Here is a 24,524-nt window from a genome sequence, read left to right on the forward strand (position 1 = left end):
GTAATGATTTTATCTTCCTTAATGGCTCTCTCCACCCTAGCAGTCCTATGGATTCACCAATTTTCTGGCATACATTAAAAATGTGTCTTTTTCGTTTTCATCTGTTTCTCTTTGCCTTCCTCATTTCCAGGTTACCCTCTACTGTTTATGCTTTCTATTGGCTTCACTGGGGTTTGATTACCATTTCCAGAAAAATGCCTATTCAAATAACCTCTTGAAACTTATCACTTAATCATACTGGGTTTTATTTCCCGGCTTCTATTTTGGTTTAAGGGTTGTGTTTGCCTTCAATGACTCTGTTATGGAATGGTTAAGAATAACAATTTTACTTTCCTTAATATTGAGTTTAGAGCCCATTACAGCAGCTTCCACATTTTTTTTTAAATCTCCCTTTCCAACATTTAGTATCACAGTCTACATTTTCTTCCCACAGGATGTCAAACGTACTTACTTTGTGGTCACTATTATTTAGTGACTCAACTACAGCTACTTCTTGAATCCATGCTTGTGCGTAACTTAGAACTATGTTGAGAATAGCCTCTACTCAATTCTAGAACTAGCTGTTCCAAGAAACAATTGTTTAAGATGCTGAGAAATTGTTTCTCTAAACTGTACCCTGTTGTGTCAATTGCCTAGTCTGTATGCAAGTAACTGAACTGATACATTACTTAGTTACTTCTTTCATCTATCTCAAAAGTGTGATCCAAAGCCTGCTGAAATCACTGGTAGTCTTGCTATCGCCTTCAATAAGCTTTGGATCAAGTCCTCAATAGCTTTTTCCTGATAAGGAGACTGGTTCAACATTTCTATTCCCCTACTACAACATTTCTATTCATATGACTATGAATTTGTATCCATACAAAGTCTACTGTATGGTCCTCTCCACTCTGAAATGTTACTGCATTAAATTATACGAAACACATCAACTCCCAGGAGTAACAGTGTCTTGACTGTATGCAGACATTCACAATTTCATCAAAGCAGCTAAAGGAATTATCGAATTTTACACACAATGCCCTCTCAAAATGAAAAAATTCTAACAACAGAACTGATTACTCCACTCCAAACCACCAAAATTGCAAAATTAGTGTATCATCTTAATAGTTAATCCAAATACTAAACTAAAAGCTGAACAATACTCTCCCTACCTGCATTTTGTTTTAGGAAAAGAAAAGTGCTACCTAACATTAGTGTAAGCAAATCTGAAATTTTATTTATTAAAAAGGGACTTTCAAAATATGTTTATTTTAATCATAGCTATTTCAGTTAGCATACAAAGTGTGTGTTCAATTTAATTTATACATCACTCTTCTCAGCCATAATTTATTTTGCCCTATATAAATTCTCAGTCGTGACTTAAACAGAACCACAAGGTATAAAATATCAATGCTACCTACAGTCGTCTAGACAGCCCAAACTGAGATCCACTACGCTCAATCCTCTGCTGGCAGTAAGGGATGTTACATCAGCAGCAACGACAGCATCAATTAGAAGAGGACACCCCTCCTACTGTATCTTATTGGGAAGCTCTGAATCAGGGTGCTGCAACCCAGCTCCTTTCAGCAAGCCCTCAGATACAGTGAAGAACCAGAGCCTTAATATTTAGTCTCACAGGTTACCTTTCTTGAACTGCAACAAATTCAAATGAGCTTTAATTCGATTATTCTATACTCCTAAATGAAAATCCTATCTTCAGGAGTGGGGGGGAAAAAGATACAGAATATATAGCATTAAAAATAATAACCATAAATGATGCTCTTTGGTTCTCTTTTATAACCAATCTGAAAATGTTTCCCAAACTCATTAAGGCTGATGCATCTACCATGCACTGGTGTGTGTTCCAAAGGACATATTAGCTATAAAACCCCCCCAACAAACTACCCTGGATTGTTGGATTCTGCTTTTCAGGGTAGTGCAATGAAATAACCCCAGAACATGGATTTAAGAGGAATATTTGCCTGAGCAGTAACTCTCATTGTCCTAATTTGGCATAAAAGAAATACAATTATTTTAGTGGCCTTCAATTGCATTCAACTAACTTAGACCATGGAACTGGTTCTTACACTGTAAAAATGCACTCTGGTTTTTCATGCAACTTGACCAGCAAAATAATTGTATAGTGAACCCAGAAATAATCCTGAGAGTGAATGAATGGAGTGGGAGGGTGCCGTGCAGAGTCGGTAAGCTCCAGTGCTGTCCAAGAGTCACCAGCGTGAGAACGAGCCATTAAATAAAGAGATGAAAATCTAGGAAAATGCGGCAATGGGCTGGCTCTATATAATCAGCTATTCAATTGCTTTTACTAGTTAAATGTTTTGCAACACATGCTTTTATAAGGTGCTGATCACCACAAGTTGCTAAAGTTTCATTTAAAAGAGACAAGTTTAAAAGTGCAGGGGTATGATTCTCATTTATGCCCATTAAGAGCCTATTAAGATTCTAACACAAAACTATTTGTAACAATATTGTTTTCTCAAGCTTAAGAAGATGTAAGGTTACAAGAAGAGGAAGAGAGAATTCAAAAGACTGGGCAATGGTTTGAGTCAACAGAAAATTACAAGTTATTTTCAGAGACCTATATAGAATGAGATAGTAGTCACTGTTCAGATCCCAGAGAACAGGCATCTACATAAAATACCCATGAAACTGGCACTCTAGTTGGCAGTCACAGTAGTGAAACCAAGTAGATCAAAAAATCTTATTTCTGGTTGTGGTCCCTTCTACAAACAGGGATAAAGGACATTGGCAGGGTAGTGTATCTGTGGTGTGGATAAAGCATTTCAAATTTTCAGTGTAATCAAGCACATATAATATGGTTTGGTGTTTGAAGAGGGGGAAGGTTGTAAAAAGACTGAAACAGGTAATTTTTATAATGAATTACCGTACTGTAGAAAGCAACACTAACAAAATTGCAGTAACAGCCATGTCGTATATGTTTTTAAAAAGAATTACATAAGCATCGTTCTCTTTAGGAAAAATGTTTCTTCCTGTCTCTACCATCCATGCCCTTGCACAAGTGAAGCTAGAATGTAGGTCTCCTAAACATGAAGTCGTACTTTAATGACAACCTTCCTCCAACCCGCACAACTCAGTCTCATTTATGTTTTGAAACAAGAAGCCCTCTTTGCTATGGTTTCTACAGGTAGATAGGGGATAGAAATGTAGTTATACCCACACCGCAATAAACTACACTGTGTGCGTGTAATGGACCCGCTCCTGCTCCCATTGAAGTCAACAGAAAAACAAAGTAAATACATAACTTTAAAAAATTCTCTCAGTTATAATAAATAATCTTAGGTGTTCTTTCTACAAGCAGAAAAGACCCACAACAAAAAATCTTTCTAACAGTAGGTAGAGCATTTCGTCAGGGAGGTAGGATTTTTAAGTTGACAATGTCCTTTTGCTAAACTAGGTAAGGAAATGTTTTCTTTTTTAATAACATCTTTGATGTGAGAATCTTTTTTTGAAGTGACTGTGCGCTCTCTGTAGTGCTGATTGCCTGTCTTGTTGTCAAGCAAATCTCTGCTTAAAAACTACCAGAGGATGAATTCTGCAAATCCATAGAATTTACTCATGTTTGAAAGGTGGATGAGCTTCACAAAGAACCACACTCATAGAATTCTTCAGTAAACCTAGAATTGTACTCCTTCAGGAATGTGTTAATTTTTTTTTAAAATCACACAATTCAAAATGTGATTAGAGGTTATATTCTACCGCTATATGTAGTACAAGTATGTAGATATTTCACTCACATTTTATTCGGCCCAAAGCAGAACATCACAACAGAGGCTATTAATGGGGAAAGGAGACATGCAATACAAGATTATATGACCCCAATGCTTTTTCTCCTTAATTATTTGATTTTTCTTTCCCTTCCTTGTTTTCAGATTTGGTTCATGAATCTTTAGTTAAAACAAGGTTGCAGATGGAATTTTACAGCTTTCAGGGATTTGGAAAAAATTTACAAAATATATCTTCATAGACAACACTATTGAAAGTACGCTGTAGACTTCTGAACAGAACACACGGGTTTCATTTATACTACAGAAGTTGTACTTTCAGGATTTACACGCATTAGTCTTGAAGCATTTCTCAGATCCTGTAGTTGCTTCGCTGGCTTTCCGACCCCTTCCTCAAACCTTTTCTCCACAACAGGAAGGACAGTTTCATAAAGAAAAGATGCATTCTGCCTGATGAATGCTTTTTTCTCAGGGTCCTGTTCACACCGTAAACTGTAATCGACATGCTGGACAGCCACAAGGATAATCTCCACTAGGCTTTCCAGTAGAATCATGTGCAGCTCTGGGAAATACAGCTTGAGTGCTTCCTCCAAGAAGGCCATAGTCTGCTTGGTAAAAGCCACCACAGTGTAGCTAAGGTTCACCCAGCAGTCATCACCAGTGTATTGGTCAAAAGTGCTCATTCCACAGCTCCTCATCTCCTCTCTGAGTTTTCCCAGAGCCCCTGGGGTCATCAGGTTCATCCTTCTCCACATCTCTTCAGAGTTGCGATGCTTGGTGGCCTCAATTATGATATCCTTGTAGCTCTGCAAAGCTCCTTTGATATCTTTCACCAATAGGGCATGAATGATGAAAGTGAGGTCCAGCCCAATCTCGCTGAGCTGCTTGCAGTGCTCCTTCGCTACCTTCAATAACAAAATTTATTAATATATATCTGGATATCTTATACACTAATTTTTTTTTTTTTTTACAGACTAATCTAGTTAATCACCATGTTACCCTTAAAAGTATCAGCCCTATTTTATAGATATGAAAAATAAGGCAGAGATTAAATGTATCTTCAAAAAAAAGAAAGAGACTGATTTTATATATTTATATTAGAAATGCAGATCTTTTCTGCCACAGAACACTATGGACAACTAGAGCAGTAATAGGATCATGTCGTAAGAGCCTGAAAACAGGGGAATTAAGGCATAAAGGATTTTTAGTATTTTTTTAAAAAACTTTTGTTAATCCATAGTCGAGTCCAATCCAATAAACTCTTTGGAGAAAGGCATATTCAAACTTTAACAAATAAATCTTACCCCTTTAATTAAAATGTGAAAGAGCTGACAAACTTTTGCAATCTCCAATCAGTCTTTGGGCAAAACATGGGAAAACCAAACCTGGCATTGCTGATATTCACAGAACAAAAGACAAGCAGAAAAAACCCACAACAAAAAAGCCTTTCACACATCCTAAAGAAGCAAGACACCTTTCAGATCAAAGCCACAGAGGTAATCAGTAAGCGAACAAGGATTAGAAATCAGAAGTTACTGGTTTCTTCCAGGAATGGGGTCAATTCACCAGACCATACTACCTTCCTTACACACTTACCTTCACACACTCAGCAGCGGTGGACAAGCTCTCTTTACTGTCGAATACTTGCTTGCTGAAGGCATCTACAAACATCCTCATTGCCGAGCGGGCCCACACAATGAAGGCAGAGTAGCAGCCACTGTTGCCAGCAAAGTCTGTCTCAAACTCCCTGGCAGTCTCTAACAAACTGGTAAAAAAGACATGGCAAAGCTTGTGGATGTAGAGCAGAGTGGCACCCTCAATGCGCAGTTGACGGATGGCTGTGTGTACAGCAGCTGCCCTGTTCTTCAAGAAAAGCTCACATGCCTTGGTGGACTGGCCCAAGCGAATGAGCTGGGACACAGCCCGGCGAGTGGCCCTAGGACCACCTCGTAATGACCGATCCGGAGATAGCTCAAACACCAGCACATCGGTGAGCTGCCTGACTCGCTCATCTACCTTGGCTCGTAGCTCCCTCACTGGCTGGCTCACGGCCTTCTCTCCCAAATACTCATTCAGCTTATCCAACAGGTCCACTGCCCCCTCAAAATCTCTCTGGGCAATGCAGACATCTAGGTCTTCAGGCAACTCCTGGATCCACTCCAGGGACAGATCTACTGTCTCTTCCTCAGGTGCGGGTTCCTTTTCATCTTCTCTGTCAAAAGGATTAGTGGCCTCAGGAGGTGGCGGAGCAGCACGTGGCAGGGCCTCCTGCTCCAGCCTCAGCTTCTCACTGAGGGCACGGTTCCGCTTGGTCTCCTCCAGCACCTCCAGCCACTCCTTCTTGATCTTGGCATTCTCGGCCTGGAAGATGCGGCTCTCGGGAAACATGAGCAGCTTGAACATGTCCTTCATGGGCGGGTTGTCCTTGACATTGATCACAGCCAACCCTTCCAGGGGATAGAGGGCATCGTAGCGGTAGGCACCACGCCGGTTGGGCAGCCAGGTGGCCACCAGCAGGCAGTCGTTCATGAGGAAGGCATGCACCCGCTGGATCTGCGCCATGTGATCGGCGTCGTACTCCACCAGGTCGCCGTTGTAGACGAGGTACTTGCCGGGGCTCTCGGGAAGCAGGTCCCGGCAGCCCTCCACCTTCTCCAGCAGGGTGGTGAGCGTGCGCTGCCGCCCCTCCTCGCTGGCGGCCTCCTTGGCCGAGAGGGGGAGGAAGGGGTTGCTGTGGGGGTCGGCGGCGGCGCGGCGGGCGCCCAGGGCGGGGTCGTCGCGGTCGGCCTGCAGCAGCAGGGCCTGGGTGACGGCCTCCATGATGCCCTTCTGCTCGGTGAGGATGTGGCTGAGCTGGTACATCTCGCTCTCCAGGTAGCTGATCTCGCGCGCCGTCTCGATGAACTGGCGGTAGTTCTGGTAGACGTTGCGCTTGAGGCTCTGCGCCGTCTCCTCGCTCAGCGCCTGGATGCGCTGCCGGTGCTCCTGCAGGTCCCGGTCCCCGTCCGACTGCTGCGACAGCAGCTTCACGTACTCGCCCGCCGCGAAGCCCCCCGACTCCAGCTGCCGCCGCAGCCGGCTCCCGCCCCCGCCCTCACCCAGCGGCAGCGCCATCGGTACCGCCGGCAGGGAGGCCGCAAGCCCCGACACACCGAGAGCGGAAGACGGGTGACAGCAGGTACGGCGGCGCTGGGAAAGGGCGCATGCGCCAGGATTACGCACCAGCTACTGCGGCATATTGCGCGTGCGCCTGGAGAGCGACCTCTTTTGAATGCCGTAATAATCCTACGTCAGAGGCTGCACTGCGCAAGCGCTGATTGAGGGGGCTGTACTTGCTGGGTAGTACGTATGCGTCGGACAGAGCGGAAGTTGAGTGTGGGACGCTATTTGGCGCACGCGCAAGAGGAAAGTGGTAGAATACGCATGTGCTGAGAAAGGGGCAACAGGAAGGTGCCCCGCTGTACTGCGCGCGCGCCGGAATCCGAGTCAACGGTTGCCGGTCGGGAGGCTGAGGGGCTCCTACAGTGCGCTTCCCGCCTGGGCCCGGGCCGACGGCGCTCCATCGGGATGGACGGAGACTTCCTGCTGGCGCTGCGGTTACAAGCGCAGTGGGAGGAAGAGGAGGAAGCGGCGGCGGTAGCGGCAGCGGCCTGTAGCGAGTCCCCGCGCGGCTCCTCAGCGCCGCCGCGGCCGCTCTCCGTGGTGGACGAGGCCTGGGAGCTGCTGGACCCGAGCCCCGACGTCCGCGGCCTCTTCGTGCAGTTCAACGAGACGCTCTTCTGGGGGAAGCTGGCGGCCGTGGCGGTGACGTGGAGCCCGCGCATGACGCTGTACGGTAACGGCTGCGGGCGGCTGTTGGAACGGGCCGGCGGCGGGGCTCGGGGCGCTGCGGGAGCCGCGCTGCCGGGGGCTGCGGGAGCAGGAGCAGCCGGCCCCATTGAACGGCCCCGGGGAGCTGCATCGAGCGGCCGCGCTGATCCCAGGAACTCGCGGCTCCAGTTAAAGCGCGATCGCCGCGGCCGCAGACGGGAGGGGGCCCGGGGGGTCGCAACCTCGGGAGCCTCGCTGGGGAGTTGGTTCAAACCGTAACTCGGATGCCGACCCGCTCTCGGAGGGGGCGATGTGGGGAGAAACCCGCCGCGCGCCTGCAAAGGCAGGGGGCGCCTCGCGGGCCTACAGACCGGCCACTGAGCCCGCAGAGGGAGACCCACCAGAAGACGGGCCTGGGCCTTTCGGACAGACTCCTCCTGTCCGCAGCGCCCCACGAGGTGGTGTGTAATGATGGGGTGCGAGGGCAGGGGCGGGTGTCTCTCTAGCTCACTTGGAATAGTTAATTCCTGCCACCTCCGCTCGAGACGTGACCTGTTCAGTGACATCATGTGTCACGCTCTCCCGACTGGACACTTTCACAAACTGCGAATCCCCCCTTGGCTTCACACGCCAGGAACGTGTTTCCCCCTAGAGTAGGTAAACCTGGCGGGGCATTAGCACTGGCTGCACAGTCAGTGCTGTTAGTCTGTGTGTGGTAAACTCAAGATGTGTGTGACTGCATATTACACTTACTGTAAGATGTAGCGCCTCCGTTTTTGTTTTCACCAATTATTTGTTTTGAAAGATTTCAGAAAAGGGAAACTCAGGTGGAAGCAGTAGCAATAGATTCATATGTTTTAGGACTATTTTAGAAGTAGTGTGTTTTGTTTTGTTTGTTTGTTTGTTTTTTGCCATTTCCTAGTTTGTACTGTAAAATTATTGGTTAAACTCTGGATAATTCTTGGACTTTAGCAATGTTGTGCTCTTTGGAGAGTTGTTAAAAAAAATCTTGGTTTACTTGGCAATGTTAAGTGGACCAGTATTTGTGTATTTAATTCTCAGTTCTGCTCCACCAGCTACAAAAACAAATAGAAGTCTACCGTCTGCCTATTTTTTCTTTTTTAGATGTGCTGGAGTGTGCAGCTATGAAGGAAGAGGTGGGATGTGTTCCATCCGCCTTAGTGAGCCACTCTTAAAGCTAAGACCAAGAAAGGATCTTGTAGAGGTATTTTAAGACATTTCGTCTATGTGTAAACTTACTGTAAATCTCCTGAAGTGTATCCTATCTTAAATTGTGCACTGGAGGTCTTAATGCACAATGTTATCTAGATTATAAAATAGTCTTTGCTTTGATAGGAAACTTGTATTAATTGCTTAGTGGTGGTTGTCTAAGTATGCAAAATTATGGTACTCTCAGTCACAATTTTTCTGAACTGACACCCTTATGGGTAAGACCCAAAGTCATTCACCCATTTTACTTCCAGAAATAGGAAAAATATTTTTGAGGGATTTAAAATATCCCCTTCCTTAATGTTAAAACTGTAAAGTTAGTTTCAGAATGCAAAATGAAACTATTTCAATTCAATCTCCTGGCTGAGCAGCCCAGTAACACAAAAAGGAGGATTTGATCATACATGTAAGTTTCATGCTGTTTCTCAGTTCTCTCCCAGTTCTGTTGTTGTGAGCTGGTTGGAAATTAAGGTTGGACAAGATTCCTATTCTAAAGTGCTCAGTGATCTGCAGTCTTGTGAAATCTGCATCCTACTGCAGGCTCACAAGCATCGCTTTTCTCCTGGGGAAGTAATTTTTTTTAAAAGAGCCTAAGTCAGGGGAGATCAGATTTTGAATATGTCATTCTTCATAGTAATGTCCCTTTGAATGCCCTTTAGGATATATGGAGAGAAAGGATGATTTTTAGCAGAGAGTTGTTATTGTATTCTTATGACCCATACTTAGATTGCGAATGCACGGAAATAAAATCTGTATCAAGATAAATAGAAAGTAGTAAAGACAAAATGGGCTATTAGCTAAATTATTTTAAAATAATATATCATATGTTTTTCAGAAAACATCTAGCAATTTAATGACTTTTGTTTCAGACACTCTTACATGAAATGATTCATGCCCTGTTATTTGTCACTAACAATGACAAAGACCATGAATCCCATGGACCAGAGTTTTGCAAACACATGCGTCGTATCAATCGCATGACTGGAGCCAATGTTACAGTAAGTCGTTTTTACTTAACAGAATACAATCTAGAAAATTTAAACTATATTTTCTATTCAGGTACTATGTAACTGGATATTTCAAATATAGTATGATAATATGTTGGCACTTATTGTTAGCCAGTCCATAGGTGGTATGAACAGCTTTGGCTAGAGAGAGCTTTGTACTAGTTATGGGGAGGGGAGGAGCAAGCAGGTTGAGGAGAGTGCAGTAAAACCTGTTTGGGAATATGTAACTTGTAAACGTATATTGTATTATATTATACATTTTTTAGAAAAAAAATCTCTGGAGCCATTTTGGCTGAATATATGTTTTTAAATTTTTAGTGTTATGAACTCTTAAAGGAAAAAGACTTCAACTTCAGGATACAATTTGGGAACTAAAAATCCAGTTTGCTTTTAAGATTTAATAAAAGAGAGACTGTTGCGTTAACCATATATTTTGTATTTTAAAGCTCACATCTATGTTACTACTAATGCCTTAGATAAATATCTTAAGTTTTGAATAAAACTCCAATTTACATTTTATTATGGTGTTTCCTTCTCCATATTTTTTTCTTTTTAGAAAATGAAAACAGAATCATCAGTTTCTTTTGTTCATAGTCAAAACTTGGTATTTTACTTCCTGGTTTTCACATATTCTTACTATAGTGCACTGATTAGGAGCAAAAAGCAGCTGCAGATAGGGCTTTTTAATGAATTCAAACAGACTATCCAGCGAAAGTTTCTATTTATCTTAAGTTTTATAAAAGCCTTGTTTTTACAGTATCTAAATTTTGGGCCAAATTTGACCCAACCGTTTTCCTTTAGTTGAATAATAATAATAGATAACATTAAAATTCAAGAAGATTCTGTACTTCAGTTACTAACTTAAAGATGCAGGGAGGGGAGTTGATTTATTCCTCTGTCTAGGTGCAGAATAAAGCTTCATGAAAGGGAAACAAGCATTGATCCATTATTGCTTAATATCTCTTAGTGCACAGAGTGCTAGTTAATATTTAATGGTTATTAGTATGCAAGATTGTGCTGTCCATACATCAGGCGTTTTAATTTTTGTAGGGAGGGAAAAATGCTATTTACTTGAAAGTGGTTGCTATGCATACGGTAGGCTTTCTGCTAACAGGTAAATAATGTGCTGTTTTTCTCCTGGCTCTCTGAGGGTTTTTCCCATGAGTAGTAGTAGTAAGTAGTTAAAGAATGCTAGCACATTTCAAACATGTAAAGATGAATGATTAATATGAAATGGAAATGACTGTTGTGTTTTTGTTTTATGCTTAGATCTATCACGACTTTCATGATGAGGTGGATTCATATCGCCAACACTGGTGGCGATGTAATGGCCCATGTCAGAGTAGAAAACCTTATTATGGATATGTGAAACGCGCAATGAATAGGGCACCCTCTGCGCGAGACTTCTGGTGGTCTGACCACCAACAGACCTGTGGAGGAACATTCTCAAAAGTAAAGGAGCCAGAGAACTATTCTAAAAAAGGCAAGGAGAAAACCCAGCTAGGAAAACTTTCAAACTCTGAGCCATCTGATACCAAAGGTATGTAACTCTGTTTTCACTTTTCTTCCCTTCAGACCCACTCCTGCCCTATACAGTACTCCAACAAATGAAAATAGATCAAATACTGGAGAAATTTAGTATTAAGATTTTCTGTAATGTTAGATTTGGTTCACATGGTTTTGGTTTTTGGTTTTTTTGTTTTTTTTAAATGCTTGTGTTGCATTAAAGTTATAGCATAGTTAAAGGTCTGTGCAGCACTATGTAGTCATCTTCATATTTTTAGAGCAAAAATATTGGACTAAATAAATAACTCTGATTTCTGGATTTACTTGTGATCTGTCTTACTATTAGTGAATCATAATTAGAATCACAGCACCTGGCCATTCAAAGGGACGCAGCTTATGAAAATGTCATTCCATCCGTATTAACTTTCATCCCAGAATTTTAAGCAGAAAACTAGTTATGCAGGCATGGCCCTGCGTATTTCACGGCCACAGAACTTACAGCAAAATCTTTACCCTGCACAGCAGAGTCAAAGGCTTAGGTTCTACAATACTATTAGACATTTCTTGTCCTTATCGTTGTGAGGAGAGCCTGCTAAGCAATGTTATCTTTCTGAATCTAACTAGCCAGAAATAATATGAATTAACCACCTTATTTATTGCAGTGGCTTGCTAACTCCTGAAAACGAGTGTAAAATTTCAATATTCACTGTTTCACAGGTGATGACTTTAGCAGAAAGCTTCAGCTAAAATGATTAACCCACAATGCCCACCTCTCTCCCACTTGCCAAGTGGTACAACTGTCCTCTATCCAGCTTCCAAAATCAACATTTTTCTCACCAGCCCCACATTTGACATCTATTGATGCATTACTTCATTACCAATATGAAAATATACAATATATTAGACTGAAATATGGTGACAACGTAAAATTGAATATAAAAAACAGGAAGGGTATTGTATTAATCCTATATTTGTCCTGCTTATATTAATTAAAAAGCTCCTTTTTATTTAAATCAAGCTGCTGAAAAAGTTTTTGTCTGCCACACGAGTGTGTCAGAATTTGGGGATCTTACCACACAATTTAGCTCCATCCTGCTGTGGAATAACAGGCTGGTATTCAAGTCCTATTTTAACTTCTTAAAAGTCAAATAGCAGGTTGTTTAGTTAACAGACTTGATACTGAGCAAATGTAGTAGATTAGAACAAAGTTACTAATCACTCATCTTTTGCAGGAAGGATACATGGAGGTGATATACGAAGCCTAATTCCTTTTAGTGGAAAAGGATATCAGCTTGGAGGAGCAGGCCTTTGGTCCTCTGAGAGACACAAAAGTTCCAACAGTATTAAGGGCAGAGAAATACCCAGTCCACAATGTTATTCAGCAGCTGGAACCGCAAGATCAGTTCCTAAAAATGAACTAAAATTTGAACCAAACACATTCAGTACTAGCATTTCCCATCCAGTTTTTACTGATCGCTCCAATCATAAGAACAGCTTTGCTTTGAACCACAAGTTTCCTAAAATATCTGTCGCTAATACAAAAGCTTACAGGAATGTTGATGGGTCGCCTGTTAAAATTTCTCCTGTTAATGGAGGAAATTTGAACCAAAGTCCTACAAATGCCAAGTCGGTTTTTCCATCTTCTAATGAGACACCAAAACAAACTTCCTTTGAACAATCTGAGACAACTCTAAGATCCTGGGTTTCATCCCAGGGAAACAGCAGCTTTGAAAATGGTGGTATACCACAGAAACGGCCGAAAACGGAAGACAAATCTGCCTTTGTAAACTACTTTATAAAGAGAGAGAGTACTGATGGCACTTCTAGAACTAACACTCCTATAAAAAACAATGCTGAACCAACAGTGTCCTCTGAAAGTTGTAGTTCTGCTGTTAGTCAGGATAAAAAAGTTAGTTGTCCCGTTTGCCAGACCGAGGTTTTGGAGACCAAAATAAATGAACACCTAGACTCTTGTCTGACATAACCTTTGAAATGCAATATCACAACTAAGTCTAAGAATTGTTTGAAATCTTCAAATTACATTGCTCAGGGTTTATCCAATTATGATTGTTATTGTGTGCCTGTACACTGGCCTGTATTGTCTAAGCTGGAAACTTTCCTATATGTGTAAAGTGGAGTCTGAATTTCAGCATGAAGGGAGGGCAGTTCTGATCCTAACATGCAACTCAAAAAAAAAAAAAAAATTAGATTTATAGACTCTCCCGGTGCTCGTGTCCCAAAGAGCCTAAGGGTATATGTACGCTACCAAGCCTACATCAGCAAATTATGCCAGCACAGGTGACAGGAGGAGGAATTCTGTTGGTGTGGGAACAGCGCCTCCCTGAACGATTTTAGCTGTGCCAGCAGAAGCCCTCTTCTGTCCATATAGCTGTGGTCTGTGCTGGTGGTGTAGTTGGAATAAGTGTGTCGCTATGAGGTATGGTTTTTCTACACCCCGACCAACATAGCTATGTCGGTATAAATTTTGAAGTGTAGACCAGGCCAAATACACTCCTGATTTTAGTAAATGCAGTTGTGGTTGGGTTACATTTTTATTGCAGAACCTAAGAAGGTCTCTTCCCATGGTAACACTTACTAGATTCTGAAATCTTAGATGATTTCTAAAAGCAACTTAACGTTTTTAATCATGTTTTGTCTTTTTGTACTTTTCCTCGGTCCCCAAAATGTTCTTTAACTCATCCCTCACCACCTTTTAAATTTAACTTCTAAATTGTCCCCTTCCACATAAACTGATACCAACTTATCAATTTGCCACAATGAAAATAGTGGGCATTTTTTTTTATATTCTTATAACACCAAATATTGTGTTTAGGCCACAGCTACCGACTCTCCAGATATCAGTTTCGCCCAAAACTTTTTAAAGGGCAGGTAGGAATGAGGGTGGAATTAAATTTAAATTATGCTTGTGTCCACACTGCCAGCGAGGGGTGTGATTCCCCTGCTCATGTACACATACTCACTCTAGCTCTTTTCAGTACCCACCTGAAACCAGTAGAAATGTATGCACTCAGCTCAGCCATATCTCTGCTGCTGCTACATTGCTATTTATATTTGCACTAGCTGGATGAGAGTGCAAGTATGTATAAACAATCAGGGGAATCACACCTCTTGCTGGCAGTGTAGACATAGTTTAAGTCTTCAGCAAAAATGGGGAGCAGCTTAGAAGTTAAAAAAAAAAAATACAGTAAGTCTATTTTAGCATAATCTTGTAAGTGGAGAGCATGGGTAGAAAATTAGTGATATGGGAGGGATTCTAGATACTTAACACTGCTTGATGCATTTGATGGAGCATTAGGTTGTAGACTTAAGTCTTATTAGAGATACATACTGGGTTTTGAAGCATTGGTTAAGAGGGACAGGAATAGGAGCTGAGGAATTTAAACTTCCTTATAGTGTTAAGGCATAAGATGGTTAATTTTTTGTTTAGCCACTTTGGTTTGTTTTTAATGTGCGTGGATGGTATGCAGGCAGTGACAGCTAATTCATGGTCCAACAAGTGGCACTGGCCTTGCTGCATATATTGACGCTTCAGTGGCTTTCACTCTTTAACTCCAAGAATGCGTAGTATGCGTTTCTGTATATTTGACCCCCTAAAGGCTAAAACCACCGAGAGTAAAAATAGGGCTGAGTACAAGTAGCAAAATTAGAAGACCTTGTCATATCACTAGTCCTGCTACAGAATTCTAACTGAAGGCCTGAATTTAAATGCAGATTTCCAATTGAATTCCCATTGCAATCATTGGCAGAGCTTTGCTTTGCTTCCTTATCAGCCTAATTAATAGTTCAGTCAGTATATGCTAACAGCATTCTATTACATGTTATGAATACCAGGTAAGATGTATAAAGCCTACTGAAATGTTTACAGTTCTGTTGGTGCGCTAAAGGTATTTAACTGACCGGTTTGGGCAATACTGTCACAGTTTAAACTAGCTTTCCCAATGAACATATTATACACTAGGTTGCTTTTTGAACTGCTGGTAGGTATATATGGTGGCTATGATGCACACAAAAGTGTAAATACAGGTTGTCTTGTTATAAATGTAACATGGTTTACAGTTGATTTCCTCTGAGACGAGGAATAAACAGATCAGACAGTTACGGAATTTGACCCGTGCTAACTAATACTAGTTTCAAAGTGTAGGAAAAAAAACCTCTAAGAATGCATAAATGTACTTCAAGAAACTGAATTTTAAAATACTGACATTACTGAAATGTTTTAATGACCTTAACAAAAATGTCTTGCATATTCTGAATAAATCATGATGCTGAACCTTGGGTTGTTAAGTCTGGTTTTCACGTGGCTGTCAGTGACTATTTTATTTGCTCTTTAAACACATTTTGTACAACAGTAGTCACTTTTAACAGTTCACTCCAACATCTGCACAACCTTCCCTTCTTAACTACCCCACAAACCCAAACCTTGCTGTGGAATGATAGTTACTCTTGGGGGGATTCTGTGCCACTGCACATGTATGCAGAGTTCATGTCCCCTGCAGCTTTCTCTGCTTCCCCGCAGAAAAAAGATTTCTGAAGAAGCAGCAAAGAGAAGCCATAAGAACGCTGATGCACCCCTCCAGGGCAGCATGGGTGCATCAATTTGGGCATCAGGAGTAGCTAGGGGAGATGTAAATCACTGCCAGAGGAGGGGGATTGGGACTGTGCGAGCGAGCGACTCTGTCACTCGCTATCACAATGGTCCTGGTGTGGAGGGGCTAGGCTTCAGGGTGTTTCTGAGGAGGTAGGTGTGGGCTGGCCCTGTCCTCTCAGGCAGAGCAGAATGTTAATGCTGCCTGCTTAGTGAATTGTTCCCATTGTTAGTGAATTCCCCCAAGAGTATAAAACAGGTGTAAAAGTTTAAAGGCTCCCTTACATTGCCAGAGTGGTGTAAATGGCCAATTTGAAATTGACAAGAAAACCAGGCAGCTAGAGCCCAGCTGCCCCCACTCCCCTGGTGAGCTGGGTGGCTGGACCCCATTCCTGGTGGGGAACAGGGAGCTGAGAAGCCCTGGGCGGCCCAGTAGGAGCCTGTGGGGTATCCAAGCTCCTGGCAGGGAGCTACCAGCAGAGCTCTCAACACTGCCCCTCCTAGGTTGGTGGAAGCACTCCTGGTGAGGATGTGCCCCACTGACCTAAGGAAGGTATTGTGGACACGAGCCACTACAGTAATTACTGTTGCTCTAAGTTGGCCTAACATAGGTTGACTTCTTTGTAGTGCAGACATAATCTAAGTGATTAGAACTGGTCTAAATTTTTGGACTGAAAAATCTTCTATTAAATGTGCTCCATGAACTGTTTACTACTGACCTTTCTGGAGATGGTCAGTAGGCAACATAAATTGTGAGTTTGATTTCCCCTGCTCTCACTTGGTCTTCAGTTGTTTATGATTTAATACTGAGCGTATGGCTGCACATATTTGTTGACTAATAACCAGAAATAAAGGGTCAAACCTAGCATTACTATTACACAAAGGGATTTTGTCTCCAATGCTCCCCACTCCCATTCTCCATCCATCTCAGCAGTTCACCTGAATCCCTGCCTGAGTCATTTCTTCTTCCAAAAGGCTGTCAGTCATCTGCTGCAGGCACCATGAATTCTTGAACATGGCCCAGGATCCACTGATGCTGCAAAGTAGATTATAAGCAGCCCTTAATCCTAGCTGCTTTTCTGTCATTTTCTCATTGCATGGTCTTCCCATTTGTTTTTGGGTGCAATTCCAAGGTTTATTTTTGATCTACAGTGCAAAGCATTACATGGTTAGGACTTGGTTTCTTTTTCCCTGTGCACTATCAAAGAACAGCAGAAGGCACTTTTGCATATAGCTTAATCTTATTGACCCCTGAGTGATACAGCCATCTTCTTGGGCAAGCACATGCTTGATTTAAACTCATCCATACATTATTTATGATTGGTAGGGAGTACAGGGAAGGGGGCTGTTGTTCCAAAATATGCCAGCTGATGAGTCCCCAGTGGGTGATCTTCAGGTATTTTGAAATCATAGAATATCAGGGTTGGAAGGGACCTCAGGAGGTCATCTAGTCCAACCCCCTGCTCAAAGCAGGACCAATCCCCAGTTTTTCCCCCAGATCCCTAAATGACCCCCTCAAGGCTTGAACTCACAACCCTGGGTTCAGCAGGCCAGTGTTCAAACAACTGAGCTATCCCTCCCCCCCCAGAGAGTGCATGTCTGGTCTCCTTTCCCCACCCCTCCCTCTTTCCTGTGTAGGGACTGGCAGTGGACAGGAGTCAGGACTCTTTTCATACCAAGGGAACCCTCAGCTAGGAAGAGCTACGTGCTTTCTGGCTTTTTTCCTGTGCCAGAGTGGCACAATGGGGCTCGATTACAGCTCAGGATCTAGTTTACGTGTTGTGCCTTTTTTCTGCATTGTAGTTAAATTAAATTACCAGAATAATTGAAACTGGAGTGATTATATTGTGTTATTTTGACAAATAAAATATGCAGAGTTTTAAAATACTTTCTGCAGTATTTTTAGTTTTTTTGGTACAGAATTCCCCCAGGAGTAAATAGTGTAGAGTTGGTTAAAAACAGGCTACACTAACTTCCACGGTCTCCATCTTTTACTTAACATAGAGTTATAGGGGATGTTTTCGATGCTTTGCCAGAAATAGTAAGTTTAAAATGATCACACAACTACTGCTCTTAGGACTTGATGTGACCTGTTCTTTATCATCAGTTTTGTTTAGATGGACATATATGTATTTTAGTTGTACAAATGCCTCCACAAAACTTAATATATAGTGAAAGAAAGCAAGTTTCCTGACTTACAGGTCATTAGTTGGTTTAAAAAGATAACTTAATAGTAGTTTCAAGTATGCACCTATCCACTTCAAGTTCTGTTTGTGTAACCCTAACAATTACACAATCTTCCCCCTCACTATTTTTTTCCACCTAGTACAGCATGAAAGACCTACAGAAACCAGAGACGGTGAAACTGCATTTGACATCATTTTTTGGATAGGGTCAAAGTAAATAAATTGAACACAGATTTTTTTTCTAAGCTGTTAAGTAATTTTAGGTGTTACCTGTTCAGTTGTCAGTAACAACAAATTTAACAAGTGTTATTTTACATACTACCGGTGTCCACTTTCTTTACAGAATCAAAAACTACCATGTCAGTTATTTGGGGGATGTTTGGGGGATAGTGAGAGTTTTTCTAAATTCTATCTTTGACAGTGTAAAAGCATTCTGAGAAGTCTTTTGGGTTGGCCTGTCACACCTTCAAAAAAAATCAATCAATCAAAACTGGATTGCCTAAAGAATTTGGCAATCATGGCAGCATTTTGAAAAAAAATCTGGCTTTCTGCCTCTGAAAAGCTGTATGATTAAGTATAATGGTAGCCAGGCATTTCTTGTGCAATAGTTGTATAAGATAGTTTCAAAGCTCTTTAAGCAACAGACTCCATAGTTATTGTATACTGGAAGGTATTAGCATGCCTCTAAGCTCTCTTTCCAGCGTATTGCTGTGGGTGCTTCTTGTAGAAGGTTAAGTTTTGCACTTCTATCAGTGATTCAACTTTATGTATGAAGAATATAGTACCGCCTATGATGCTGGATGATTAAAGATGACCATTTATATTACCACTGTTATATAATTGCCATCAATCTTGTACAAAGTGTATCATGTAAGGTGTCAATAGAAATGTTACAATCCAGCAGGTATGATTATCCTGGTATCTTTGTATTTGAAGTTATGAATATTGGCTGTGTACTTGTATCATAAACCTCTGTTGTATCCCTGGGTGACTCTCATCACCAGATGGATTTACTTCAGGGCTAGACAGCTATGTATTGATGGCCCATCAAGGACACTCAACTCTCACAATGGGCCAGCGGAGAAACTCATCCCACCCAGTAGCTCTTCCTGAGGATGCCTGAGACAGCAAAGAGACCGGAGAAACAGGTGTTTAAAATTAAATTTTTCCTAGGGCATTCAGAAAGCAGAATTCCTACACTCATTAGGTCTCTGGCTTCTAACACAATTGTGGCTATACCCTTTTCCTTGTCTACAGACCATAATGGTTAGTCTTATTCCTCAGAAGGGAGAAACAAGTTCAAGGGGGCTTGGAAGAAAATTTAGACAACTTTTCAGAGACCAAGATCTTCATCTTACCTCATGCGCAAAGAAAAATCCAGAAATGAACCATCTTGTGAGCATTCTTTGTCGCTTATAAACCCATATGTACGGTCCTGAATGGGTGGGTGCTGTAAAGCCACACTGAGGAGGAACCCAACACCCATAACTCCTAGGGAGTTCACTGGGAGTTTCAGCTACTCCGTCCTTCTCATGATCAGGCCAACACAAGGTTTTCCCTTCCTTCAGGGACTGAGCATGTTGCCATCTAGTGGAAACAGGCTCTGCCAGCCACGGAATAAAGGGCTGAGATCTGGCCTCAGCATTAGTCTTTTGAATGACGAATTGTGCTAACCCCTGGGGCCACTGCAAGCAGGTTTAGTTGCATCAGCCTGCAGCCTACTCATCTCCCTCCCGTGCCTGCATAACCATCCTCTGCTCCTGACCCAATTTCTCCCATCATCCCATGTACAACATTCTGTCCTACCTATGGGTATGCACCAAGCCCTGAGCTGCAGCTAAGGGAGGCTTTATTTATTTTGTTGAACTGAAGAGTGAGAACATGGTCCACTAGAGAAAAGAAAAAAAGTAAATCCACTGGGGGGGGGGGGGGAATGAATGCAGGTAGTTTATTGCTGCTTCAATGGTATTTTGAATTTTGAAGAACTTAGACTCAAGGTAGATTAAAAACTAAGTGTTTTCACCTTCAATATGCTCTTTGGTACATTCTTGATTTTCTGTATTACTATTAAGGCCCTACACCAAGGCTCTTTTCGTTCTTGGATAGCACAACAATGGGTGTAGTATAAGAGCCTGGATAGACAGATTGCTGGATAGACAATCCAGGGGAAAATGCTTCAAGGATAAGACAGCCTGGAGCCAGCAGATCTGATGAGATCACATAAGGAGCCTTTAGAGAAGAAGGTGGCTTTAATAAGAGGATGAAAGGAATAAAAGAAAATTGACAACAGAGGGCACGGAGGCTCTTCCAAGCAGCATGAAAAGCATTCTAGGGAGCATTGAAGAAACAGTGAGCCGAGTTATCATCTACATTCAGGTTTGTCAGACTAAGTGCTTGTCTACTCTAACTCTACCAGTGTAGTTAAAAGCCCCATAGCATGGGTGCAGTTATACTGGTATGGAAAAGTGTTTTAGCGATACAGCTTCTGATGCTTTGTGAAGCAAAATAAGCTATATGGGTGTAAGGTAACTTTTATAGAGGTATACATTTATCTAGACTAGTGCTTAGATTGGTACTACTATATCGGTTAAAAAAATTCCACCCCTCCCCGCCCCCCGACAGTTATAGCAGTATAGCTTTTCTAGTGTAAGCTAGGCCTTAGACCACACTTCATAGCCTAAAATACATAGAAGAATTTGACTTTTTCCCTCCTTTTCATTACCCCAAGATGTTTTTAGCAGAAAACAGTAGGAAATGTAGAAGAGTTTTTTTTTTTAAAAAAATGGTATATTTATTTTAAACAACCACCAGAGGGACCCAGTTCCCTCATCTCACTGCTGCTGGCTTGTTTCCCCTGTAGGACTTAGTAAATTTTTCTTTTTTTGCCAAGTATTCTACATACAATAGACAGTTTGGGCAGCCTTTGCTGAAGCATAAGTGAATATGATAAAGAAAAACATCCTTGTTTCTCTCCTGAACTTGTGTGAGCTTCCTTATTTGTACCAGTTAGGATATGTATCATACACTAAAGTCACAGAAAAACTCTTGATCGTAACATTAGGTGGCTGGATATGCATCTTTTTCTTCACCGATCATTTCATCTGAAGTATCATTGACCCCTCTTTTTCATTTTTATGTTGTGAATTTCTTTTAAACATTGTCCTAGGGTAGAAGTTTCAACAGTACTTAAGTGGTTTAGGGGCCTAAAAAATTGAAACTGAAGATTTTATGCTTAGTCTCTAAGGTGCCACAAGTCCTCCTTTTCTTTTTGCGGATACAGACTAACACGGCTGCTACTCTGAAACCTATCTTTATTATGAGATTCTTTTGTTTATTCCCACTAAATATATAGCCAAGAGCTTTGTGACATCTCCCCAAAACATCCCCACAGTGCACAATTACATTTTTACTGAATACATGCCCAAAGCTCTGTTAAATACGTGTGGCATTCAAAAAGCATCAAATCCTTAAGCCCAGGCTACTTGCAAAGAATGGAAAACAGCCAAAAGTTGCACAGTGTTAAATTCACAAAACTACTCTTCAACCCTGTTATACAAATGCTTTTCTATTGCTCTTTCCCTAAACATTATGCATTGTGGTTTGCTCAACCCCGTGTGATTTTAATCAAACTTTCTAAAAGGGAAACCTACCTGACTCAGTATTAGTATCTAGTGGTCTGTTACTCACAGGAAGTCAAGAAATAAACATTTGAAGTCTCAAACTTCCCTAGTTAAAAGGTACACAGTCACCTTGAAATCTAGTGCATTGGAAAAAGTTAAAAGCACGTTCAGCTATTATATCTGCTCCTGAGGCCCGCCCCCAATCAATTTTGAGGGTTTTTACAATCACATTGTCCCTTTGAAAATATTTCTCTTCTCTTTGACATGCAAGTGCTGCCAAATACACAAAGTAAAATTAAAAGTAGATACAACTGATAGAGAATTTTTCAGTATTGCCTTTCAGTTACCACAATCGTAGATGCTGCTTGTATGAGTAGGCAAAAAAACAAACAAACAAACCAAAAATCACCTGATAGAAATGCCATGTCAGCGGACAGTGCCCTTGATGGGCTCAAGCCAACTCCCACTGAGGACTCCTCATGACTGCAATGGAGCTGGATCAGATCTAAGATTCCTGTATTCTAATTTGACCTCACTAGTTCCCGTCATGCCCCATGTTATAGTGATACCTGTGTCACAGTATTGTAACAATCTTTTAATGTGTTCAACATATTCAATACATTAACACAAGTAAACTAATTCACAGGTGAAATGACAACCCAAGTAACCTGCCCTACCAGCTCTAGGACTTGTAGGTTATGCTGAACAGAAGGTGTTCTTCCTTACATGTACTGAAATACCAGCACACAGGGTATCAGCTTGCAACTGGTGCATTTTCTTGCTTTTGTGGATGGAAGTCACAACTTTGTATTTTAATGATGTTGGATGTATTTCTATTTAAAAGCAAGCAGACCGCTTGCTGCCCACGCTACTATCGAAAACTGGCACAGAAATGAAATCACACCTGACCCTAACAAACAGCAGTGACATTTATAGACAGGTCCAAAAGGGAACACTGGATCCAAATCCTGAACCTTGAGGGAACGGATGCTACTTGAAAGGAAGGATGGTCTTGGGTTAAGGGATTGGACTGGAGAAATGGGTTCAATTATCAGCTCCACTGCAGATTTCCTGTGACATGCGGGGCAAGTCACTTATTTAGTCCATCTGTAAAATGGGGTTACTACCGACTTCCTTTCTCCCATTGTCGCCTATTTATAGTCTCTCTTTAGGTATTTGTACAGTACCTAGTATAATGGGGCCCCGTTAAAAGCATGACTGTAACAGTCCATTGCCTGCCTCTCCCTCATTCCAGTCAGGTGAAGCTGGTGCCAGAGCACTCCTGCTGGTCTTTGCAGCCATCTCCAAACCTAGCCCAGCCGAATTTTCCCAGCACCTTATTCTAGGTAGTGGACAAAGATCCCAGGAGCTCCACTGGCCCCTCCCTAAGCAAGAGACTCCAGAACTCCCAGCCCAGCGATCGGGGACTTAAAGATGGCTCTAAGCAGAGCAGCTGGGAGAGGTTAGTTACCAGCCATCAGAGGTAGAGCTGAAGCCCAACTAGACCTAGGGCACCTGCTGCAGCTCTGAAGACACACTCCTGAGAGGTAATAGGTTGGGGGGTTGAGGGGGAAGAAGGACTGATACATTTACTGGGTGAAGAGAGAGAAGAATCAAATCAGAAGATAGTTGCCTAATTTGGGGAAAAGAGTTGATGAATTTGGGGGCATCAGAGAACTCATGTCAGGGCGAAGAGTAAGTGAATGGAGGGATGGCTGAGTTGGGGCGTGAACAATGTGCAGGGACAAATGGGGTTGAGTACTGAATCTGAGTCGGGGGTTGGTGCACAAGACAGGTGTGAGAAAGACTGGCATGAAATGTGTGTGAATGAGTTTAGTATGAAATGTGAGTAAAAACAGGTCTCTCCACGAGGGGTGAGAATACACAGGGAGAAGGGCATGCAAGTATGAGAGTCCAGATGTACACTTGTGAGAGTCCATCTGTCTGCACTGCGCATGTGTGTAAGAGAAAGTGTGAATGTGTTACAGAGACAACCAACCAGTCTATTTGTCCATGAATGTGTGTTTGAATGGGGAAAAGGAGATTGCTCTTTATGGTAAGGGTGCGCAAGTAGATTTTTGATTTTTATTTTTTTTTTAGGATAGGTGGAAAGCAGCTATAAGTCCCTTTAACTTGGCTTTCTTGTACACATGAAATTATTTGGATCAGATACTTGCTTTTACTCCTACTTCAGAATTTTTGAAGATTGGTTTATAGTGACTGCAAGCGTACAGGGATATTGATAAGTGCTTTGTAACCCTTCCAACGCAACATTGCTATTAACCATGATAATACTGCATACCAGATGACACTAATCTTAATGGTAGTCACAATACTCACTTTCCCATTGCATGGGCCTAGGGAAGCCAAGGTCACAGAAGGTTCAGCAGAACCCACTGCAGAGTGAGCAGAGCTCCCTTTACAGTGACTGACTATGTCGGTGCAGTAGCAGTTCACATTTAAAATTTTCTTCACAACCACAAGGACTAGGAAAAAAAATTTTGTAATCAAAGTTGAGATTCTGCAGTAGTTGATGGCACTGGTAAGTCTCTTGAAAATCTCCTACTGAGCTGGGAGACTGGAGTTTTGCAAGGCTGATCTATAAAAAAATGAAGACTTTACTATAAGATACACTTTAGAACAGTGGTAGGCAACCTGCAGCCCGTCAGGGTAATCCGCTGGCAGGCCGCAAGACAATTTGTTTACATTGACTGTCTGCAGGCACGGCCGCCTACAGCTCCCAGTGGCCGCGGTTTGCCATTCCTGGCCAATAGGAGCTGTGGGAAGCAGCGGCCAGCACACTCCTACGGCCCACGCTG

The 24,524-nt window shown here is 42.1% G+C and overlaps 2 protein-coding genes across 2 annotated transcripts; one reads left to right on the forward strand and one right to left on the reverse strand.

Moving 5' to 3' along the window:
- Nucleotides 1–3,736: 3,736 nt before the first annotated feature.
- EXOC8 (exocyst complex component 8) lies at nt 3,737–6,854 on the reverse strand. The gene is made up of 2 exons (XM_007062419.4): nt 5,337–6,854; nt 3,737–4,645 (listed from the first exon to the last, which is right to left on the reverse strand). Exons 1-2 carry the CDS (start codon nt 6,852–6,854, stop codon nt 4,037–4,039), a joined length of 2,127 nt encoding a protein of 708 aa, XP_007062481.3. The 3' UTR covers nt 3,737–4,036.
- Nucleotides 6,855–7,087: 233 nt separating this feature from the next.
- Nucleotides 7,088–15,584, forward strand: SPRTN (SprT-like N-terminal domain). The gene is made up of 5 exons (XM_037895238.2): nt 7,088–7,570; nt 8,676–8,775; nt 9,650–9,778; nt 11,057–11,327; nt 12,526–15,584. The coding sequence occupies exons 1-5, from the start codon at nt 7,308–7,310 to the stop codon at nt 13,275–13,277; spliced, it is 1,515 nt and encodes a 504-aa protein (XP_037751166.1). The 5' UTR covers nt 7,088–7,307; the 3' UTR covers nt 13,278–15,584.
- The last annotated feature ends 8,940 nt before the right edge of the window (nt 15,585–24,524 follow it).

This window comes from Chelonia mydas, chromosome 3 (genome assembly GCF_015237465.2).
Source record: "Chelonia mydas isolate rCheMyd1 chromosome 3, rCheMyd1.pri.v2, whole genome shotgun sequence".
NCBI lineage: Eukaryota > Metazoa > Chordata > Testudines > Cheloniidae > Chelonia > Chelonia mydas.

What these genes read in the sequence shown, in the direction of transcription:
- SPRTN (XM_037895238.2), top strand. Translation starts at nt 7,308, where the DNA reads ATGGACGGAGACTTCCTGCTGGCGCTGCGGTTACAAGCGCAGTGGGAG. An exon ending in TGGAGCCCGCGCATGACGCT is followed by an intron (nt 7,571 to 8,675) that starts GTACGGTAACGG and finishes TTTCTTTTTTAG; the next exon opens with ATGTGCTGGAGTGTGCAGCT. An exon ending in TGAGCCATCTGATACCAAAG is followed by an intron (nt 11,328 to 12,525) that starts GTATGTAACTCT and finishes CATCTTTTGCAG; the next exon opens with GAAGGATACATGGAGGTGAT.
- EXOC8 (XM_007062419.4), bottom strand. Translation starts at nt 6,854, where the DNA reads ATGGCGCTGCCGCTGGGTGAGGGCGGGGGCGGGAGCCGGCTGCGGCGG. An exon ending in CCGCTGCTGAGTGTGTGAAG is followed by an intron (nt 4,646 to 5,336) that starts GTAAGTGTGTAA and finishes TTGTTATTGAAG; the next exon opens with GTAGCGAAGGAGCACTGCAA.